Raw genomic sequence first — 22,854 nt, forward strand, 5'->3', positions numbered from 1 at the left:
ATGGCCGAGGCCTCCCCAGATTCTTCCATTGTGGCAAAGTGATACTGTCACTCCAGATGAAGAATGGGTTGAAGAATTCGTAGGGGAAGGACCTCTCCTACACCTCCCACTGAGGTGACAGTCGCTGAAGGTGTAACAGGACTGGGCCTAGTGGAGGAGTGGCAGGAGTGCCGAACCGGAACGTCAGAACCAAAATCGATAAGCAGAGGCGTAGTCGGACAGGCGAAAGGTCTATGCAGGCAGCGAGGGTCAAATCCAAGTTCAGGCAGGGTCAAAATCGAAGTCTTAGGAGTAGTAACAAGCTCAGTGTCTAACCAGAGGAAAAGATCACTTTGCAAGGATCACAGGCCTCGGGCGTCCTTAAAAACCCACTGCGCATGCGCAAAAACGTCAAGCGCGCGCACCCGCGCTAAGGCGCGCACGCACGCATGCGTCGGCGTAAAAACGTGCGCGCGCGCATGCGCCGGCGTCACAACAGCCGCGCGCATGCGCGAAGTGGAGGGACGTGCGCTGTGCGCACCCATACTGACCGGCGGCGCTGCTCTGGATCCCCGCAGCCGGCCCCGGACAGTCCCAGGTACCCTACAAGAGGACTGTAGACAAGGACAGAAAGAAAAAAGACAAGGTAGGTGGGTACCTATGGGTGTACTTATAGTTTTGAGAGGGAGGGACAGTCTGGTCTGTAGGCGGGGGTGGGAGGGGCTTCCGGTTGTAATGCTGATATGGAGTGACCAGGAAAGGCCGGGATACGGGTTGGATGCACTACATTCTACAGGTGTGTCAGAAAAACAAAGGGAGCCCTGTACTTATCTGCTTGTTCAAGTATCCTTATTGCTGTATTGCCTTCACCTTGCCCTAGTGTCTCCCTATTTCCCTCCTTTAACCATCTTGTCCTACTGTCTTCATCTTATCCTACTTTCTGTGTCTTGTTTAACTGTCTCCATCTTACCCTACTGTCTTCATGTGGTCCTACTGTCTCTTTCTTCAAGCACTGTCCCCATCTTGCTGTAATGTTCCCAACTTGTCCTACTGTTTCCGTCTTGCCCTACTGTCTCCATCTTACCCTACTGTCTCCATCTTGCCGTACTGTTTCCAACTTGTCCTACTGTTTCCAACTTGTCCTACTGTTTCCATGTTGTCCTACTGTTTCCGTCTTACCCTACTGTCTCCATCTTGCCCTACTGTCTCCATCTGGCCCTACTGTCTCCATCTTGCCCTACTGTCTCCATCTTGTCCTACTGTTTTCATCTTGTCCTACTGTCTCCATCTTACCCTACTGACTCCATCTTACCCTACTGTCTCCATCTTGCCCTACTGCCTCCATCTTGCCCTACGGTCTCCATCTTGCCCTACTGTCTCCATCTTGCCCTACTGTCTCCATCTTGCCCTACTGTCTCTGTCTTGCTTTACTGTTTTCATCTTGTCCTACTGTTTTCATCTATTTCTACTGTCTCCATCTTGCCCTGCTGTTTCCATCTTGTCCTACTGTCTCCATCTTGTCCTACTGTCTCCACCTTGCTCTACTGTCTCCATCTTGCCCTACTGTCTCCATCTTGCCCTACTGCCCTCATGTGGTCCTACTGTCTCTGTATTGTGCCCATCTTGCTCTACTGTTACCATCTTGCCCTACTATCTCCATCTTGCTTTACTGTCTCAATCTTGTTCTACTGTTTTCAACTTTTTCTGCTGTCTCCACCTTGCTCTACTCTCTCCATCTTGCCCTACTGTCTCCATCTTGCCCTACTGTCTTCATCTTGCCCTACTGTCTTCATCTTGCCCTACTGTCTCCATCTTGCCCTACTGTCTCAATCTTTCCCTACTGTCTCCATCTTGCCCTACTGTCTCCATCTTGCCCTACTGTCTCCATCTTGCCCTACTGTCTCCATCTTGCCCTACTGTCTCCATCTTGCCCTACTGTCTCCATCTTGCCCTACCATCTCCATCTTGTCCTACTGTCTCCATCTTGCCCTACTGTCTCCATCTTGTCCTACTGTCTCCATCTTGTCCTACTGTCTCCATCTTGCCCTACCATATCCATCATGTCCTACTGACACTATGTTTGCCCTACTGTCTCCATCTTTTCCCTCCTTTAACCATCTTGTCCTACTGTCTTCATCTTATCCTACTTTCTGTGTCTTGTTTAACTGTCTCCATCTTACCCTACTGTCTTCATGTGGTCCTACTGTCTCTTTCTTCAAGCACTGTCCCCATCTTGCTGTAATGTTCCCAACTTGTCCTACTGTTTCCGTCTTGCCCTACTGTCTCCATCTTACCCTACTGTCTCCATCTTGCCGTACTGTTTCCAACTTGTCCTACTGTTTCCAACTTGTCCTACTGTTTCCATGTTGTCCTACTGTTTCCGTCTTACCCTACTGTCTCCATCTTGCCCTACTGTCTCCATCTGGCCCTACTGTCTCCATCTTGCCCTACTGTCTCCATCTTGTCCTACTGTTTTCATCTTGTCCTACTGTCTCCATCTTACCCTACTGACTCCATCTTACCCTACTGTCTCCATCTTGCCCTACTGCCTCCATCTTGCCCTACGGTCTCCATCTTGCCCTACTGTCTCCATCTTGCCCTACTGTCTCCATCTTGCCCTACTGTCTCTGTCTTGCTTTACTGTTTTCATCTTGTCCTACTGTTTTCATCTATTTCTACTGTCTCCATCTTGCCCTGCTGTTTCCATCTTGTCCTACTGTCTCCATCTTGTCCTACTGTCTCCACCTTGCTCTACTGTCTCCATCTTGCCCTACTGTCTCCATCTTGCCCTACTGCCCTCATGTGGTCCTACTGTCTCTGTATTGTGCCCATCTTGCTCTACTGTTACCATCTTGCCCTACTATCTCCATCTTGCTTTACTGTCTCAATCTTGTTCTACTGTTTTCAACTTTTTCTGCTGTCTCCACCTTGCTCTACTCTCTCCATCTTGCCCTACTGTCTCCATCTTGCCCTACTGTCTTCATCTTGCCCTACTGTCTTCATCTTGCCCTACTGTCTCCATCTTGCCCTACTGTCTCAATCTTTCCCTACTGTCTCCATCTTGCCCTACTGTCTCCATCTTGCCCTACTGTCTCCATCTTGCCCTACTGTCTCCATCTTGCCCTACTGTCTCCATCTTGCCCTACTGTCTCCATCTTGCCCTACCATCTCCATCTTGTCCTACTGTCTCCATCTTGCCCTACTGTCTCCATCTTGTCCTACTGTCTCCATCTTGTCCTACTGTCTCCATCTTGCCCTACCATATCCATCATGTCCTACTGACACTATGTTTGCCCTACTGTCTCCATCTTGTCCTACTGTCTCCATCTTGTCCTACTGTCTCCATCTTGCCCTACCATATCCATCATGTCCTACTGACACTATGTTTGCCCTACTGTCTCCATCTTACTCTACTGTCTCCCCTTGCACAGTAGCCTCTATTTTTACTGCTGTTCATCTCATCCTATTGCCACAAGTTCATTATACAGAGAGGATGATGTAGAATCTAATAAGAAATATAACCCTTTCCTGCCTCGCTGGGACTCCAGAGAATTTAGTGCAGAATTATTTCATTTGGTTTAATAAAAATAAAATAAAAACAAAGGTTTCCGTAAAGGAACCAGCAGAACTCACTGGGAGCAGAAGTCATTTTCTATGAACATCATTTATGTTGAATAAAGGTTTTTCTTGTACATTTAATAAGAGAAACTTATATACAGATATCTGTCAGCGACAGTAAATATAATAAAAAAGAAAAGAGACTGATATTCTTCTCTGATAATTTTCAGTAGTTTACTTTTAAAGTAATACAGATATTGTACATGAACTGAGTTGTTCTGCAGGGATGTAGTACCTACCAGTAGGGCAAGATTTAAACTTTAAATATACCCAACAGGATTGTTTTACCTCCTGTACAGCGCTGCGCACATAAGTAGGGCTTTATAAATAAATATATACATACATACATGCAATAAGGATTAACATCCCAACTAAGATATAATTACCCCTTATTGGGGCAGAACAGTCCTATTGGGTTTATTTCATGGTTAAATGATTCCCTATTCTCTGTAATAATAAAACAGTACCTGTACTTGATCCCAACTAAGATATAATTACCCCTTATTGGGGCAGAACAGCCCTATTGGGTTTATTTAATGGTTAAATGATTCCCTTTTCTCTGTAATAATAAAACAGTACCTGTACTTGATCCCAACTAAGATATAATTACCCCTTATTGAGGCAGAACAGCCCTATTGGGTTTAATTCATGGTTAAATGATTCCCTTTTCTCTGTAATAATAAAACAGTACCTGTATTTGATCCCAACTAAGATATAATTACCCCTTATTGAGGCAGAACAGCCCTATTGGGTTTATTTAATGGTTAAATGATTCCCTTTTCTCTGTAATAATAAAACAGTACCTGTATTTGATCCCAACTAAGATATAATTACCCCTTATTGAGGCAGAACAGCCCTATTGGGTTTATTTAATGGTTAAATGATTCCCTTTTCTCTGTAATAATAAAACAGTACCTGTACTTGATCCCAACTAAGATATAATTACCCCTTATTGGGGGTAGAACAGCCCTATTGGGGTTATTTAATGTTTAAATTATTTTTTTCATATATACTTAAGGTATGGAGATCCAAATTATGGAAAGACTCCTTATTCGGAAAACCCCAGGTACAGAGCATTCTGGATAACAGGTCCCATACTGTATTATCAGCTCTGGAGCAGAACATCAGAGATGGATTCACAAGTCCTCATTTATAAAACAAAGTGCAAAAGAAGATGCAGTTCTCTGTTGATTTACCCACAATGCAGCAGTCTTTCCTAGAATTCCACTGTAACTGCAGCTGATAAATTCAATGCAAAATTGTGGGGCAGATATTAGAGGTGAAAAAAAAAGTTTTGCTTAGTAAATTACAATTATTGATGCACTGGTTGCTTTGGTGCATGCAGAACAGGCCGTTCTTAAACCGACCCCTGGGACATGTCAGTCACTTTCTTTTTAAAGGAAAACTTTACCCCCAAACAATGTCGGTCTCTATATACAGTAAATACATTGCATAAACAGCTCATATGTAAAACCCTGCTTCATCTATATTAACCTTTTTTTTATATAAATATACTTTTTTAGCAGTATGTGCCATTGGGTAATCCTAAATAGAAAATTGCAGAAGAATTAAGGGCCGAATCCCCTGGGATCACAGGATTCACAGTGCACTAGGGATGCACCTAATCCACTATTTCTGGATACAGTTGAATACCAAACTGAATCTGGATTGGGTGCATCACCAAGGCACACATGTATGTATGTATGTATGTATATCTTTATTTATAAAGAGCTACTTATGTACGCAGCGCTGTACAGTAGAATACATTAATACAAACAGGGGGTTATTGAGATAATAATAGATAAATACAAAGTATAACAATAAATACAATAAGTTCTGGTCATGTGATCTCTGAGGGAGCACACAGCCCATCACAAAATGGCGGCTCAAGGGAAAGGATGTAGAAGGGCAATATTTACTGATATATATATTCCAGTTTGGCGAGATTCTTTAATGGGCCACATTGGTTACTTATTCATTCTGGGGGTTTAGTTTTCCTTTAGCTTTTTTTGATGTTTTCTGCAAAATGTCCAAGCTCCCCCCCAGCCCCATCCAATCCCCCTCAGAAATACACTGTAGTGAGAGAGTGGCATTGAGATGTTTGTGCCGGTTACACAGTTTTATTGGGCAGCAGGGCTTGAGCACTCAAAGGTGAAAATGATAACAACCATTTATGGCGGCTGAGTTATCAGTGGAGGGAAAATTATAAAAGCGGCATTAGCAGGGAGGGAGGTTGTCTTCTTCTCCGGGACTCTGCACACAGTGAGGTTCCATAGCAACCGGCTGCACCGAGGAGACCAAATGGGGCATCATTTGCCTGGGACCCTCTGCCTCCTCTTTGCCCTTTGTCTGTGCTCTGTAACAGGTAAGAAGAGGGAAAGTTCCCCTTTAATTCTGCTCCCCCCCAGCCTGAAATTTTAAATGCTGCCACATAATTTCCCCCCCTAAAACATAGTAACTGATTCATCCTTCAGGTCCAAGTTTTTTCTTTAAGGGGTTGTTCACCTTGTAGTTAACTTTAGTATGATGTAGAGAGTGATATTCTGAGACAATTTGCAATTGGTCTTCATTTTTTATTACTTGTAGTTTTTTAGTTATTTCATTTTCAGTTCAGCAGCTCTCCAGTTTGGGGTTTCAACAGCAATTTGGTTTCTAGGGTACAAATGTCCTTAGCAACCAGGGAGTGGTTTGGATGAGAGACTGGTATATGAATAGGAGAGGGGCTGAATAGAAAGATAAGGAATAAAAAGTAACAATAACAATAAAACTGGAGCCTCACAGAGCAATAGGGTTTGGCTGCCGGGGTCAGTGACCCCCATTTGAAAGCTGCAAAGAGTCAGAAGAAGAAGGGAAATAATTCTAAAACGATAACAAAGAAATAATGAAGACCAATTGAAAAGTTCCTTAGAATTGGCCATACTATAACCTACTAAAAAGTGAACTATCCCTTTAGGTAACGGATACCTAGCTTCCAGCTGATCTATAGATCCAAGAAAAATCGTAGTCTTATATTTGCCTCAGAAGGGGAACATTTATTATATTTGTCTATAATGATAATTAATAAAAAAATATAAAATCATAAAAAAATAAAAAAAAAATAAATTCCAATTCTCCACACTAAATATCTGCTCCCCTGATGCAGAATGAAGTATGAAAAATGTATATTTGTGTTCCTTGGTTGACACATTACTTTTTGGTGAAATGGGACAGATTCGCTCATCACTATTTCCTGTTTATCATAATTTTCTAATAAAAATGATTAGAACGAAAAATATGGATTTCCCAAAGAAGAAGATGTTCTTGGAGATGTTATTAATGCAGGAAGAAGTAATAATGGCAGAAGAGAAAGGGGCAGAGAAAATTAGAAATAAGGATAAAGGGAGAGAAAGTGATGGTGGATTATGGGTAGGAGACGAGGGGACTGGTGGGAAGGAGCAGAATTAATAAAGAAATGAGACCAATGTGAATATGGGCAGAGGGATGGGGATTTGTGGATAAAGAGTAGAAGTGGAAGAACGTGCTAGTGGATTGGGAATATGTCAAAATAACTGGAGAGAAGTACGAAATGTGGAGAAGAGAAAGTGGCTTAGGGATACTGGTAGATCACTAAATGCTATGGGTTGCTATGGGTTACTAGACAAGTAGCCAACCTAAAACTATTTATTATATTTCCCCCAAATATGTGGGTTTAATTTTCTGTATTTACTGGTCCTTTAATTAGGAGAAATAGTTGGGTTGGGCAGTCAGTACCTATAGTTGTCCCTGTACACCTACAAATATAAAGAACTTGATAATATCTAATGCTGGAATGTTACTGATGATCACCATTATATCTTCTTTAAAAAACGGTTTTCCATAAGATTATATGTTGATTTCTAACGACATACATAGCAAACAATGGGGATGCCGTTACATTCTAGACTGTTATCATTGGGCGCCAATCTATTCCATGTCTTCAGGTTTCCTTATTCTAAAGGGCCCAGTACTGTGTGCCGGGAATAGGTGAGTGGCTTTAACATTTCATGCCCCTTTTCTAAGCCAAATAACATTAGGGACAGAAATCCCAGTGGCTAGTGGGAGGCCCACAGCTATAGAGGACGGTATAGTTTCTATACATATGTACTAAGAAAATGAAGCCTGGAAGATATTAGTCCCACTACTGATTGTAGTAGTAGTTGTTCTTCTTCTTGTAGCGCAACCTCATAAAGCTCTATATTCCCTCATACATATTACTGTCTTCTATTAAATTCATGGAATTCTCCTTTGTTTTTAGGAAACCCTGCACTGAAAGCCAACGCTGGAGACGAAGGGCAGAACGATGCGGTAAATACATCTAATTATATCAGTTTCTAATTAGTGGAACTCTCCTGGGATTGGCTGTGTAGGGTGTGTCTTTACTCTTGTCTGTAGCTTTGTGGACATTTATAAAAAGATCCAAATTGAAAAAGCACTAACGAAAAAAAAAACATTTTCCCATTGTCGTACAAAAGCCAAAACCCAAAAATCTCTAAGACCATGAAGCAAAGAAAGATCTGCCCCCCGTATTAGAGGGGTCCCTTGGGACAGGAATGTATCTAAGTAGAATATTGTTAGATATATTCTGTATTATTATCGATAACCAAACTGCAGACAGGATGAGGGAATGTACCTACATGCATCAGTATTTTATTGAAGCATCTGGTACAAACAGATGCACCTTTTCCCCACCATAAATGATAGTCTGTGTGCCCAGAGTGCCCCAGATGCAGCAACACATTTTCACACCTTCAGCTCATTAGAATTACTAACCCCAACTCCCAGAATCCTCTAGCACAAGACTAAGTTTGTTGGGCATGGCACATGTTGTCATTTTTTATGTAATTTCTGTTTTTTTTTTCCTGCAGAAATTTCTGTTCCCTTGTGACATAAACACCAACAGAAAATCCGATCAGAGTGCGGCATCAGGTAGGTTACCAAAGGGAATTGGGCAAAGTGGTTCTTTTTAATTAATTAAAGTGACCTTAAACCAATGTGCAGATGTAGTTGCATGTTTAGAGGTGTTATAGCATTTTAATTGGTAGCAGTGTCCCATGAGATCTGACTTTATGGGGGGGACATACTGGGGCCCCACAAGCATCATGTATAGTAAGGAAGATTAGGGAGGTTGAAAGTATAGCTGAGCAAAAAGATGACACTACGGTAGACAATAACACAAGATGGAGACAGTAGAGCAAGATGGAGACAGTAGGGCAAGATGGAGACAGTAGGGCAAGATGGAGACAGCAGGGCAAGATGGAGACAGTAGGGCAAGATGGAGACAGTAGGACAAGATGGAGAGAGTAGGGCAAGATGGAGACAGTAGGGCAAGATGGAGACAGTAGGACAAGATGGAGACAGTAGGGCAAGATGGAGACAGTAGGACAAGATGGAGAGAGTAGGGTACAATGTATGGTAAGGTGGTGACAACTGAAAGAGACTGTGTTAGTAGGACAAGGTTGACGTAGTAGGGCAGGATAGGGACAGTTGAAGGACATAAGGGTGAGAACAATCCAGCAAGATAATGACAGCAACACTTTAAATTAGTGTTACCTAACCCTTCAGGTACACAGTGACAACTATGACATTCACTTTTCAGCTGCCTGCAGCTTTCTAACACCACCTTAAAATCCACTCATTTAGCGAGGTCACTCAACAAGCAATCTATACTCAATATGGCCACCAATATCCCAGTATTGGTCTGATCCAATTGTTTAGCCCTTAGGTCTAAAGGGGCTGAATTGGCAGCTAAAATCTGACTGTGTATGGCCATCTTAACTTGGTGCTATGATTATATACACAGATCTGTCAGTGTATGGGGCCCAATTAAGACCCTGGAATGTCCTTTGTGAGTCAGTAACCTGTTAGAACATCCAGTTATTTGCAGAGCTGACTCTGCAATCTGTTTATTCAGCTTCATATGCCAGATATGTAATATACAGTATTTCCTATTAGTCTCATCACCCACTTCCATATACATATTTGTTTCATACATATCTATTTTTTATATCGACAGTTCATTCTCTCAGCCCCTTGGATGTCAAAGTTTTCTCCACTTTGAGAAGCTTGAAACTGGTAAGTACCAACAACATGGCTGCTTCACCCTGAATCCATGTTTTGATTATAGGAAACACAAGGTCCAAATGTTACAATCCATGGCCTGCTTGGCAGTCAGTTGGCTTCTGCTACATTGTTTCAATATGACCCTGTATTTCAACAGACCTAGTAAGAACCAATGGCAATTCTCAGTATTTTGCCCTCTGTCTCTGCTGCAAAGGATTTTCCCTCCATAGGGATATCATTACTCAGGCAGGTAACTGCTGAACTTTAAGGAAACATAGGAGAGTAAAGATCATTCCAGATATTTTAAACTATTAGCAGTTAGTTACCATTATGAGACACTTTAGGGAAATCACCGGCTGAATATATAGAACGTATGTGACTAAGGAAGCTTGGTGTTTTTTGCAGGCTCCTGATGGTGCAAATAACAGACTTCAGAGGTGGGTATTTAGCACAATATCTGATTCCCTATATTTTAGTGCCCCCCTGATATGGGAGGGTTTAAAAATATATTCTAATAACAGTCATTGCCGGAAGTGTCACTGCTTACCTAGTACCGTCCTTTCTTTAGCTTGGAGCAGGGATTGCAGAGGGCCAGCCGGGATGTGGAATCCTGTAAGTATCAATGTAACGTATTTGCCCCATGATATCCTGATTTAGCTGCTGATTTTCCCCTCACTAGATGGTAAGTCCCTTAGATTTTGATCCCAACATGGCGTTTCTGTGATCTTCTTTTTACAGACATGGGCCAAAAACTGCCTTCAGCCTCCCGTATTTCTCCTTCACCACAAGAGTAAGTTCTTCAGGCTCTCAGCAAGGCCTTGGGTCCAAACCTCATCACTTGCCCAGCTCTCTTCTTTGTTCTGTCCTTTGGAAGCATCCTCTGGAGAGGAGCGATAAGTCAACAAATATATATCTTTACTCCACAATTAAAAATTAAAACAGAATATAACTGAATTCAGAGGGTTGGTGAGGCCCAACTGGACCTTTTATGGATACTTTAACCATGATTATTATAAATTAACCCTTGTATGATTTTTTTTTATGGCCAGGAACCTGTTAGATGAAGCTAAGAAGTTGGTGGAAAGCATTAAAGAAGGACAGGTAAATTCTCTGCTAATTTTGTAAAATTTCCCATGCCCCCACACTTTTTAACAGCCTAGAATGGAAACAATTTAGATGTTAATTGTGCTTAGAAGAATGATCACAGGTATCCCCAAGCAGTCTGGTAATCAAGATGCTTTTTTCTCAGATGTCCTTTGCCAATGACTGGAAGATGATCGCCATCTTTGTTACTGCTGAGGACCCTTGTGAGTTCTGTAATAAGGTAATTATGTTCCTTTTGAAGCTTATGGGTTAAAATTCTGGATATTTTTGTTGCGCTTTTATGATAACCTTAATTTGTTGCCTGTAGAGCAGGGAGATGACATGACTTACCTAAGGTCACCAAAACATGATGAGTTATTAAACTACCTTTTGGTGGTCACAGTTTAAATTTCAAACGAGGCAACATTGGGCAATCGGATCTTGCACATGTGTTGCCATATTGACCACAGACCTGCCTGTAAGTACCAATGTTCCTCTAATCACTGGTACAACAACATTCACCTTCTCCTTGTTCTGTTTTATCATAGATGGATCACACAGAAGCCACCATCAGAAATTTGGAGAGGGTTCTTGATTATCTACACCAAGAAGTAAGCAATTTTCCCAGCCCCTCCCCTGCAAAACATTGGCTAACAGTGGACCAGTTATGTGCCTTATTGTGTTTGCATTTATCAGATTTCCTTTCCCTTCCCTGTACTGTAGCTTCCAAGAACATTTGTGAATTTGGTGGATTTAACAGAGCTAAATGGCTTGTACCTGTCTCATCCCAGCCAAGCTGAGCTCAGGTAGGACCAATGTGGGGTAAACTGGAAATGGGGTTTGGGCTAGTTCATCATTGGTACCAACAGCTTTGGTCCTGTATGTCTATTTATCAAACCTCAATCTGTCAGTGACATGATCCAAGGTGTAAGTAAACAATGGCAGCTCCTTGGCAGAGAAGTTAGTACAAAGTGTCCCCATCAAGTGACTCTTCTATAAGTGCTGGCAGAAGACGCAGGGAGCACTTCCTTTGCTGCAGGCCCGACACCTGTGTGCTATATCTCCTGAGAAGTTCTGGCCTCTTGGTGCAAGAGCTGAAAGCCAAGCAGAGATATTGATTCCTGGGAAGTGATCCCATCTGTTATCCCTACTGCAATAAAGATAACATATCAGTGCATTTGTATATGTATTTTTGTGATCATAAAATTGCAGCTTATTGCTTGGGTTGAAGCAATGCTTTATGATATACACATACGGAGCTTCATTTTAATGGTGGACATTATTCTGTCGCAAAAGCTTTATATAGATACGGGTAATGGCACGTGGGGTACTTGTGTCCCTGTGTTTAGGCATTAGTAGCCATAAACTGACTGACGTGGTGCATTGGAAGATGAAATGTTAGTACATGGCTATTGGTCTTGATCATTGGCCCACCATGATTTAATCATACCAATAAGATATTATAAAGAACACCTTTTATTCTTGGACATCACGGTTTTGCCCAGTAATCAGTTCAACATGTCTCTAGGTCTATATCCTTAGTATACAGCAAGCCCAAAGCATACGGACTTCCCAGACAGAATTCCCAGTATGCTTTGCCAGCCAGTTTGTAACAGAATAATTGTGCCTCCACTTTGGGGAAAACACTAATCAGACTCTTACTGAGTGATCAGCACAATGCTCCTATATAGGGTGTCTCATTGGATTTTATTTTATTTTAGGAAATCATGTGACTGTTTCAGGAAACCATCAAATTACGCCAAAACCACATTCCGCTTTTCATTCCAGGTAAGAATCCCCCATTGTCATGATAAAGTCATAGCCTGGAGCTTTGCAGGGGTAACACAGGGGAGAATTTGCTTACGATCAATCGATGGACTTGTGTTTTTAATGCCAAGAAGCAATGTCCCACAGTGACTGTAATTCTTTAGACTGAGTCCATATATTTGTATCCTTTTTTAGTTGTTAAATCACAGGAAAAAAATACAAATGTTAGTAAAGGGGCCCTTTAGTTTAGAACTAGTTACTGTATGCACCTTGTGCTTTTACTATTTTCTTTTGGAAGTAGGCATTTCTTATTAAAGAGGTCATAGGGGCTAACCCAAGACCCAGGTCACTACCGATAGGTTAAAAATCCCTGATTTAAAAGTAAAGGTTATTACCACCAAAGGGGAACTGTTGGCTACTCAGGCCATAACCTCAGTGTAGGAATCTAATACTCACATTGGTTAATTCTCCTACATCCATTTAGTATTTGTTGGGTTCTATCAGCAAAATCTCTAGCCCCAAGGGGATCCAAGAGACTAATGTCTCCCCTCTGCCTTATACACCTGCAGGGGTAAAGAAAGAGTCCCCAAAACAGGTTCTTACATCCCATAGCAGTACTGGCCTAAGCCCATACCCTGTCTCCTACCTTCTTGCCATAAGGTCCTACACCCTCCACCTTTTTTTTTGGATATACAGGTGGAGAAGTACCACAACAGAACCACAATGGATCCCAAGCAGATCATTCAATCCCAACATTGTTAAAGCTTAATGTCCTTAGTGCTAAACTATAAATGATGATCCATCAATGATGGAAATGACTTTGTAGAAAGCTTCAAAATCTTTCTATGTAGGGAGTGAGTAGGTTTTGGGTCCATCAACGCAAGTTGCAGGGCAGGGCAGGTCACCAAAACACTTGATAGTAGATTTTATTGTTTTACTGGTCAAAAGGATATGAGAGGGTGATTGGGAGACAAAGAGGTCAAGGTTGTAATGAAGATATGTCAGAATAAAAGATTTCAATCAATGCTGAAGCTTTAAATTAGGCAAAGTTGGACAAATTGGTGATATCTCCCTAAATGGGCCCTTGAGTTTTACATACCTTCAATGATAATAGCAGGAGAAAATGCAAACTGTGGGTTCCAAGAGTGTGAATTATATTTTTGGGAAGGTCAAGAGTGGGGGCAGACCAAAGCCCAAAAGGAGACCTAAATGATTTGCTGGAATTATTAGTCATGTGATAATTTGCCCACTTTTCATAAGAGCTACTCTCATTCAGAACCAGCTCTTACCTTTGTAGGGAACAACTTCATTTCCCAAGGGTATGAGAGCCAGGATAATATTATCTCTCTGTGCCTGCACTATCATATCTGATCTCCTGGCAAGGGCCCACACTCTGACCCCATCTGATAAAGCACAAGATTGTCAGCTCATCAGCCCGATAACTGAACCTATCGTCCATCCCATCTGTAGGAGATAAAGGCACTGCCTTACATTCAGAGATAGCCTTGGCCCAGATATATGTGTGCGTCAACGTGAGTTGGCGATAATAAGAATATGGCATTTATTTCAATGAATGTAAACATCAAAGTTCAATGTCATTTTATATTGTGTTTTCTTTCTGTGTATTTCTGACTCAGGGAATCTTCCATTTGTTCCCTTGGAAAATTCACTTCAGCCAATTGCTTTTATTTATACTAGATATGATTTTAATGAAGTTCTATTTTTTTCTATTCTAACATTTTCCACTATAAGGGGCAGATTTTGCTTTATTGCCACAGTGATGGGAGAAATGGGCTTTCCAGGGATTCTGACTGAGCGCTGTTGGCTGTTTCTCTCCCTTTAGGTTGCCCTTGAAAGACTGGTACTTTCTAGACAATATGACACCAGGGAAGACTTCACCGTGGTGCTGCATCCCGTCATCAAAATGGTATTAAATCATTCCCCCAATCCAGGCATTATTCATTGAAAGTTACATAAAGATCTTATAGTACAGGTATGGGACCTGTTATCCAGAATGATCGGGACCTGGGGTTTTCCGGATAAGGGGTCTTTCTGTAATTATGATCGCCATACCTTAAGTCTGATATATAATTATTCAAACATTAAATAAACCCAATAGGACTGTTCTGCCCCAATAAGGGGTAATTATATCTTAGTTGGGATCAAGTACAGGTACAGTTTTATTATTACAGAGAAAAGGGAATCATTTAACCATTAAATAAACCCAATAGGGCTGTTCTGCCCCCAATAAGGGGTAATTATATCTTAGTTGGGATCAAGTACAGGTACTGTTTTATTATTACAGAGAAAAGGGAATTATTTAACCATGAAATAAACCCAATAGGGCTGTTCTGCCCCCAATAAGGGGTAATTATATCTTAGTTGGGATCAAGTACAGGTACAGTTTTATTATTACAGAGAAAAGGGAATCATTTAAACATTAAATAAACCAAATAGGACTGTTCTAATTGTGACTAATTATTTGTTGGAAAAGGGTTCTTGAAATGTCCAAAGACATGACCTGGTATCTATCTGGCAAGTTTAAAAGTCCACTCCAGTGAGGACCTCGTTGGAACACTGAGTCAGTCTTCTCCCAATGATTCTGCATTGGCCTCTAATATGATACAATGATTGGCTCAAGGGCCAATCCAAGACCAGTTGGGTACTGGGTGGGTATAAAGATCCTTGTAGGGTTAAACCAGCAATGTTGCATTTTTGCTCTTACAGATGGACTATGGAAATCACCAGAACCTTGATACATCTTGGGAGTCTTACGAATTCCAGTGCTCTGTCCAGGTCAGTGTTGAAAAGAACATCTAGTCAACCTCTTACTATCCAGCTGAGCCCCCAATCCCTGTAACCTGTGGCAGTTAAATACTCTAGAACAGTGGTTCTAATACCTTGGGGGTCTTGGAGAAGTGGTAGGTGGGGGTCAGTCTAAGTTAGAGTGAGAATTAGGGAGATTGTCCATTGCTCTGCTAGATACACCTTAACACCCAGCTGGAAACTCAGTTAGGGTGTATATTTGGGATGAATATGTATTTGCTGAGTTAGATATTGTTGGAGCTGTGGCTGAATGATTGATACACACATATTTTTTCTACATCTCTGCCCATTACATAAGCTAAGGGGTAAATTTTGTCTAAATATTCAATCTGCAAGGAGATCCTTGGCTTAAGGTTGGACTTTCGAGTGGGGCATTAACCCAAAAATGTTTGACAACCACTAGAACTGCAGTTCTCAACACTTTATGCCCCAGGAGCCTTTCATATTAGCCATAGTCACCACCTAGGCCTCACTAGTTAAAATTACCCTGGCCAATTTACAATGAGGTGTATTTCTTGACACTAGAGACAATCATCAGTGGTGATGTTGACCATAGAAAAAATTAAGATTTTTGCTTTTGTTTACTAACTTGTAGGTGACCATTCAGATCTAATTACTGATTGGTTACTATGGGCAACATCACCAGTAATGTTTATTTCCAATGTTAATATATATGCCCCAATGTGTCTGCATACCATATATTACTAAGACAGACACAGCTCCAAGGGGTGAACACAGATTGTTGCTCTCATAACTTGGTTTTGTGTGGTTCTTACAGGCCGGTCCTTACCTCAGCACTCACAGGAACAGCCCTTACGAGTCGCTCAGTAACATGCTACTGTATGAAGAGAAAAATGCCCAGGTACGGACAGCTCAGACAAACCGACACCACTTTCTTCCTCCTGCTTGATCTGTAGTCCCCTGGTGCAAATTCAACAATATGAAGATGAGTGATGGGTCAAGGCAAATTCACCCAACTAGACCCAAGCTGATGGGAGTCATGGGAAAGTTTCATAAATTTTGGGAAAAAGGGATTCACTGTATAGAATTCACTGCTGTGATCGTGCAATAAATGAACCCCTGGGGCTCCGGCAGGGGGGTCTCTGGGAAAACCAGGTTTGGCATCTAGAATTGTAGTTTTACGTAATCTAACCTGAAAGCTACACGGTTCCCTTGGCTTCCCAGTACTCCCAGTGTAAGCCAGTAACTGCACTATTACCAGGGCAGATTTATGGTCCGGTCAGTAATCTCTTTGTTGTTCTTACTTCCCTAGACAAAGGTCTTTGGCTCTAATTTCACCTGCACAGATTTATCTCCTTCCGACACCATCCCGACCTCTGGTGAGTTGTGCAAAGAACACGTCTGAATGTCGATCAATACAAAACCGTAGTAATTATATGGAAGCCCTTGTTTTTATTATCTGGTTTAGGATCAGGGTCCATATTCTGGGATCATTGGTAGGTAGGAAGCAAGGGGGCAGAAGGTAGGATAAAAGGGCAAGTTAAAGTAAAACTATTCCCCCAAACAATGTAGGTCTCTATATAAAAAATATTGCCAAAAAGAACTGCTTTATCTAAATAAACCATTTACATATAAATATATATTTTTGTAGTATGTGCCATTGGGTAATCCTAAATTGAAAATTGTCATTTTAAGTACTAAGGGCCGCCCCCTGGGATCATAGGAGTCACAGTGCACACAAACAAGCCAAGGCACACATACATGCTAGGCCCCATCAGCCAATGAATGGGCAGAGTTCTGCCTTTTGCTCCCACACTACTTCCTGTTACAGTTAGAGCTGCATCACTTCCAGGGGCGATTCTGGACATATCGCCGCCTGAGGTGGCTCCAAGGCGCAATTGCGCTCTCTGCACTAGAAGAGCCGAATTTCCGGTTTAAAAACTGGAAATTCGGCTCTTAAAGTTACCAGGAGCGGCTTTTTGCCACTTAATATGATATAAATTAGCTGTTTAGTACTTATTCTGAGGGTTCAGTTTTCTTGAAAAAGGATGGTATTGCTTAGAATGAAATCTCAGAGTTACAATTAATATGCAGTGCACCCATTATGCAGAAGTAGGGTCACACATGGGGTGTCTGTCTCTTTTAACTATTCCTCATACTGGTACGGGATCCATTATCCGGAAACCAGCTATCCAGAAAGTTCTGAATTATTGGAAGGCCATCTCCCATAGACTCCATTATAAGCAAATAATGCTAATTTTTAGAAAGGTTTTCTTTTTTCTCTGTAATAATAAAACAGTACCTGTACTTGATCCCAACTAAGATATAATTACCCCTTATTGGGGCAGAACAGCCCTATTGGGTTTATTTCATGGTTAAATGATTCCCTTTTCTCTGTAATAATAAAACAGTACCTGTACTTGATCCCAACTAAGATATAATTACCCCTTATTGGGGCAGAACAGCCCTATTGGGTTTATTTAATGGTTAAATGATTCCCTTTTCTCTGTAATAATAAAACAGTACCTGTACTTGATCCCAACTAAGATATAATTACCCCTTATTGGGGCAGAACAGCCCTATTGGGTTTATTTCATGGTTAAATGATTCCCTTTTCTCTGTAATAATAAAACAGTACCTGTACTTGATCCCAACTAAGATATAATTACCCCTTATTGGGGCAGAACAGGCCTATTGGGTTTATGTCATGGTTAAATGATTCCCTTTTCTCTGTAATAATAAAACAGTACCTGTACTTGATCCCAACTAAGATATAATTACCCCTTATTGGGGCAGAACAGCCCTATTGGGTTTATTTAATGGTTAAATGATTCCCTTTTCTCTGTAATAATAAAACAGTACCTGTACTTGATCCCAACTAAGATATAATTACCCCTTATTGGGGCAGAACAGCCCTATTGGGTTTATTTCATGGTTAAATGATTCCCTTTTCTCTGTAATAATAAAACAGTACCTGTACTTGATCCCAACTAAGATATAATTACCCCTTATTGGGGGCAGAACAGCCCTATTGGGTTTATTTCATGGTTAAATTCTTTTTTAGTAGACTTTTAGTAGAATCCTTTTTTAGTAGCATCACTAAGCACCTTTTATAAGGATATAATTTACAGGATATTCATGGCTCTTGTTTATTATATATAAAAATATTATTGTAATTGAACATCAGTGCCCTGATAAACATGGAATAGCATTTCCTTGTTCCATAACATTTTACTTCCTCCAGTTTCTCCTCTGTTTATCTTGTTCTCAGTTGTTTCTGTATTTTGCCCCATTTGGATAACACATTGAGATATTAACCGGACTTGGCGTTTTTAGTTCACAGATTGAGGCCGGCAGATTTTAAGGTCATCGCTGCTTTGGGAGACTCCATTACTGTAAGCAATCATTTATCTCGGCACAATTTCTGTATTTAGTTACCCCAAAGGGAAAGGCTGGAGGGTAGAAATGACCCAATCTGTGATATTTTATTTCCTTTATGAAGCTGAAGTGAGACTAGATAAATAGGCCCCTCAGATCCTGCTAATGTCGCTGCCTTATCTGCTTCATTTGCTGTCACTTTCTTGAGTTCCTATCAAACAGATCACGCTTTGTGCAAGAACTTTGCAGAGTGGGAGGAAAAGGTAGGGCAAGAAGAAAATGGAGACAAAAGGGTAACAAATGAAAAAGGTGGTGGCAGCAGGGTTAGATGGCAACAATAAAAGATTAGGCAATAGGGTAAAAAGGGATAGAAGAAGATGAAGACAGTAGGACAAGATGGGAACAGTACAATATGGGGCTAGTAGGGCAAGATGGAGACAGTAGGGCATGATGGGGACAGTAGGGCAAGATGGACACAGTAGGACAAGATGGAGACAGTAGGGCAAGATGGAGACAGTAGGGCATGATGGGGACAGTAGGGCAAGATGGAGACAGTAGGACAAGATGGAGACAGTAGGACAATATGTAGACAGTGGGGCAAGATGGAGGCAATAGGACAAGATGGAAACAGTAGGGCAGGATGGTAAAAAGTAGAAAGATGGTGACAGAAGACAAATATGGAGGGTAAGATAGCAACAGTATAAGAAGATAGAGACAGTAGGGCAGGATCTCAACATTAGAAGAAGATCTCAACAGTAGGGCAAAATGGTTACAATAGCAAAAAATGGGAGTAAGAGGAAAAATAGGGCAAGAGGAAAATGGAGACAAGAGGGTAACAATTGAAAAAGGTGGTGACAGCAGGGTTAGAGGGCAACAATTAAAGTAGATCAGGCAATAGGGTAAAAAGAGATAGAAGAGGATGAAGACAGAAGGACTAGATGGAGGCGGTAGGGCACGATGGAGAAAGTAGGGCAAGATGGAGACAGTAGGGCAAGATGGAGACAGTAGGGCAAGATGGAGACAGTAGGGCAAGATGAAGACAGTAGGGCAAGATGGAGACAGTAGGGCAAGATGAAGACAGTAGGGCAAGATGGAGAGAGCAGGAGAAGCTGGAGACAGTAGAAAAAGATGGAGACAGTAGGAGAAGATGGGGACAGTAGGGCAAGATGGAGACAGTAGGAGAAGATGGGGACAGTAGGGCAAGATGGAGACAGTAGGGCAAGATGGGGACAGTAGGGCAAGATGGAGACAGTAGGAGAAGATGGGGACAGTAGGGCAAGATGGAGACAGTAGGGCAAGATGGGGACAGTAGGGCAGGATGGTAAGAAGGGGACAAGAAAGTGGAAAGATGGTGACAGAAGACAAAAAGATGGATGGTAAGATGGCAACAGTATAAAAATATAGAACAGTAGGGCTAGATCTCAACATTAGAAGAAGATCACAACAGTAGGGCAAAATGGCAAAATGGTGACAATAACAAAAGATGGCAAAAGTAGTAGAAGATTTTTCTTGTTTCTATCTAACAGGCGGGAAATGGAGCGGGTGCCGTGATCACGAATCCATTGGACGTGGTTACTGAGTACCGTGGTCTCTCCTGGAGGTCAGTTGGAATTATTATTGGTTTATGATTAGATATAAATAATGTGCACATCTTCTCAGCCTTCAGTTATTTTCCTTTTTTGGTCGGTCGGCACTGTTTCTGTATATAGATTAAAGTTTGGCCTTTCCAAAACAAAGAGAAGCCCAGATCCAGATGCCTCTCGGAGGGAAAGTATTTTCTGACCCCCAAAATTATAGTGATTTATGTGTCGTCACTTACTAAAAAGGCATTCAACCAAGTTTTTAACCCAGCCAATGGCTCATTGCCACCTCTCTGGATAGGGAATCATGTAACCTGACTGCCCTTTTGAAATGAAACCCTTCCAATGATGATGGTTAAATCTTCTTTCCCTCAGGCTCATTTGATGGCTTTTGCCAATTGCACAGCCCAGTAGAGAAAGTTTTCATAAAAATATTAATATTAACCTCCAGTATACTGGAACATATTAAATGGTCACACCCATTTTGTAAAGAGGATATACCCCAAGTTTGTTAGTTTTTCCATATATGAGATGAGTGGTAACAATCTAAAACTGGGATTTAGGAAGTGAGACAGAGAGTCGGGTCCCCAACTGGCGGATTATCAGCCCATTCCTTATTTACCCATAACTTATTTATGTTCTATTAAGAAGAGATTCACATTAGGGAACCAATTCAATATCAGATTGTTCTTCTCTATGACAGCATTGGGGGAGATTTGAGCCTCAGCAACGTGACCACACTGGCAAGTAAGTGCTCTGTATTCTATATACCGTAATTCCTATCATTTCTAACTAAATAATTCCCCATTGGACTCTGGCTAATAACCCTACTTTGTGTTGTAGACATTCTCCGGCAGTACAACCCTGATTTAATAGGCTTCTCCACCGGAAGAGGATCCCACCACCTTCCCAATTCCAATCTGAACCGGGCCTTCCCTGGAGGCGAATCAGAGTATGTGCAGGGATGTTACTAAGGGGCAGATGAATGGGAACAACCACCTGCTAATTCATGTTGGGTGGATAGTCCTAGTGTGGGTCCAAGTGAGATATAGGAACTTAGTTCAGCCATATTGGTGCTGTTTGAGCTGGTTGTTGCTTAGTTCATGTTCAAAGTTGCAATGTTAGCATTTTAAGTGTAAAAACATAATTTTATTATTGGTTATAGCCCATTGGTTGTGAGAGTTTTTCGGTAGAAATCCCACATAGAGGTCCACCCTTTGGTCAGAGGACCCTCAGCTCATGAAATGAGTACAGATATAGGAAAAGTATCATTATATCAAGTCATTTAGCCACAGTTCTAGGGCAGCAAATACATAATTACTCCAAATCTCTCCCTAATGAACATCCAAGCTGGGTTTTCAGGTGTATCTAGGAGATAATGATGCACATCCTGGTCCGATACCCACAGGACATTTTTAACGTCATTGGCGGGGCAGGTCTATAAATAGAGAGTAGAAGCTGGGTCAGATAGGATTTGGGTTGGGAGAGGGTGGGTTAGGGTTGGGTGCGGGAGTTCTTCTCAACCCGCACATCACTACTAGGAGAACAAATGTCCATTCTACCCTACTCTTGACCTAACTGGCCTTCAGGCTGAGCCAGAGCTAGGGGCTCTTCAATCCATAAAGTGCAATTTAGTTATGTGACCAATCACACAATCTCCAAATGAATGGGCCAGTCAATAGGATATCCCACCAACCGGCCTGTGAGTTGTCTACTTCACTGTTGAGGTTGGTGCAGATATCTCAGAGACTGTTCATTCCCATTCGTAGCTCTGTCTCTCTTGCTTTGCAGGGACATGATGGATCAGTCTCAGTTACTTGTGGAAAAGATGAAGTTGAATTCGGTGAGTTGGACCAATAATGGTGTAAATACAGACACCAGGGGGTGCTGGGAGATTTGGGAAACCCACCTCCACCATCAATGGAAGTGATCAGCCTATGAGCTCTATCACACAGTGAAATATCTGGTTCCATTTTGTTTGTGTTCTGGGTACATGCAGTATATTGTATTGTGGGATCATTTTCTCTCTTTGTTTGTATTCTAGAAAATAAATATGGCCGAGGACTGGAAACTTCTGACCATATTTATCGGAGGAAATGATCTTTGCGCCATCTGTGATGACCCAGTAAGTTAGAATCTCTAAAGCATCATACTTTTATTAGGTGCTGTACCTGCCTATGCTAACATACATTTTTCCTTGTACTCTGCTCAGTTCAGCAGGAACAGCCCTCCCCTTAATCTGCTCATTTTCTGTACAGAGAGATACCATAAAACTATGGCACATAGGGATTCCCCTGTACTAAGAACAATTCAGCAGGAACAGCCCCCTAAGTTTGCTCATAGCCTGTACAGAGAGATACCATAAAACTATGGCACATAGGGATTCCCCTGTACTAAGCACAATTCAGCAGGAACAGCCCCCTAAGTTTGCCCATAGCCTGTACAGAGAGATACCATAAAACTATGGCACATAGGGATTCCCCTGTACTAAGCACAATTCAGCAGGAACAGCCCCCTAAGTTTGCTCATAGCCTGTACAGAGAGATACCATAAAACTATGGCACATAGGGATTCCCCTGTACTA

General features: G+C 41.6%; 1 protein-coding gene across 1 annotated transcript in view; it reads left to right on the forward strand.

The window, feature by feature from the left end:
• The first annotated feature begins 5,702 nt into the window (after positions 1-5,702).
• plb1 (phospholipase B1) overlaps positions 5,703-22,854 on the forward strand; it is a 51,795-nt gene continuing 34,643 nt past the window's right edge. Inside the window, exons 1-22 of the mRNA XM_031902468.1 lie at positions 5,703-5,962; positions 7,871-7,920; positions 8,481-8,541; positions 9,629-9,687; positions 10,081-10,112; positions 10,244-10,287; positions 10,414-10,465; positions 10,725-10,776; positions 10,925-10,999; positions 11,307-11,369; positions 11,482-11,564; positions 12,480-12,546; positions 14,369-14,452; positions 15,253-15,321; positions 16,130-16,213; positions 16,625-16,691; positions 18,649-18,707; positions 20,217-20,290; positions 20,974-21,017; positions 21,114-21,222; positions 22,062-22,113; positions 22,315-22,395. Of these exons, the coding sequence (XP_031758328.1) occupies positions 5,899-5,962; positions 7,871-7,920; positions 8,481-8,541; positions 9,629-9,687; positions 10,081-10,112; positions 10,244-10,287; positions 10,414-10,465; positions 10,725-10,776; positions 10,925-10,999; positions 11,307-11,369; positions 11,482-11,564; positions 12,480-12,546; positions 14,369-14,452; positions 15,253-15,321; positions 16,130-16,213; positions 16,625-16,691; positions 18,649-18,707; positions 20,217-20,290; positions 20,974-21,017; positions 21,114-21,222; positions 22,062-22,113; positions 22,315-22,395 (1,425 nt within the window). The 5' untranslated portion in view covers positions 5,703-5,898. The remainder of the gene's footprint in view (positions 5,963-7,870; positions 7,921-8,480; positions 8,542-9,628; positions 9,688-10,080; positions 10,113-10,243; positions 10,288-10,413; positions 10,466-10,724; positions 10,777-10,924; positions 11,000-11,306; positions 11,370-11,481; positions 11,565-12,479; positions 12,547-14,368; positions 14,453-15,252; positions 15,322-16,129; positions 16,214-16,624; positions 16,692-18,648; positions 18,708-20,216; positions 20,291-20,973; positions 21,018-21,113; positions 21,223-22,061; positions 22,114-22,314; positions 22,396-22,854) is intronic.

The sequence above is a fragment of the Xenopus tropicalis genome, chromosome 5, assembly GCF_000004195.4.
Source record: "Xenopus tropicalis strain Nigerian chromosome 5, UCB_Xtro_10.0, whole genome shotgun sequence".
Taxonomy (NCBI): Eukaryota; Metazoa; Chordata; class Amphibia; order Anura; family Pipidae; genus Xenopus; species Xenopus tropicalis.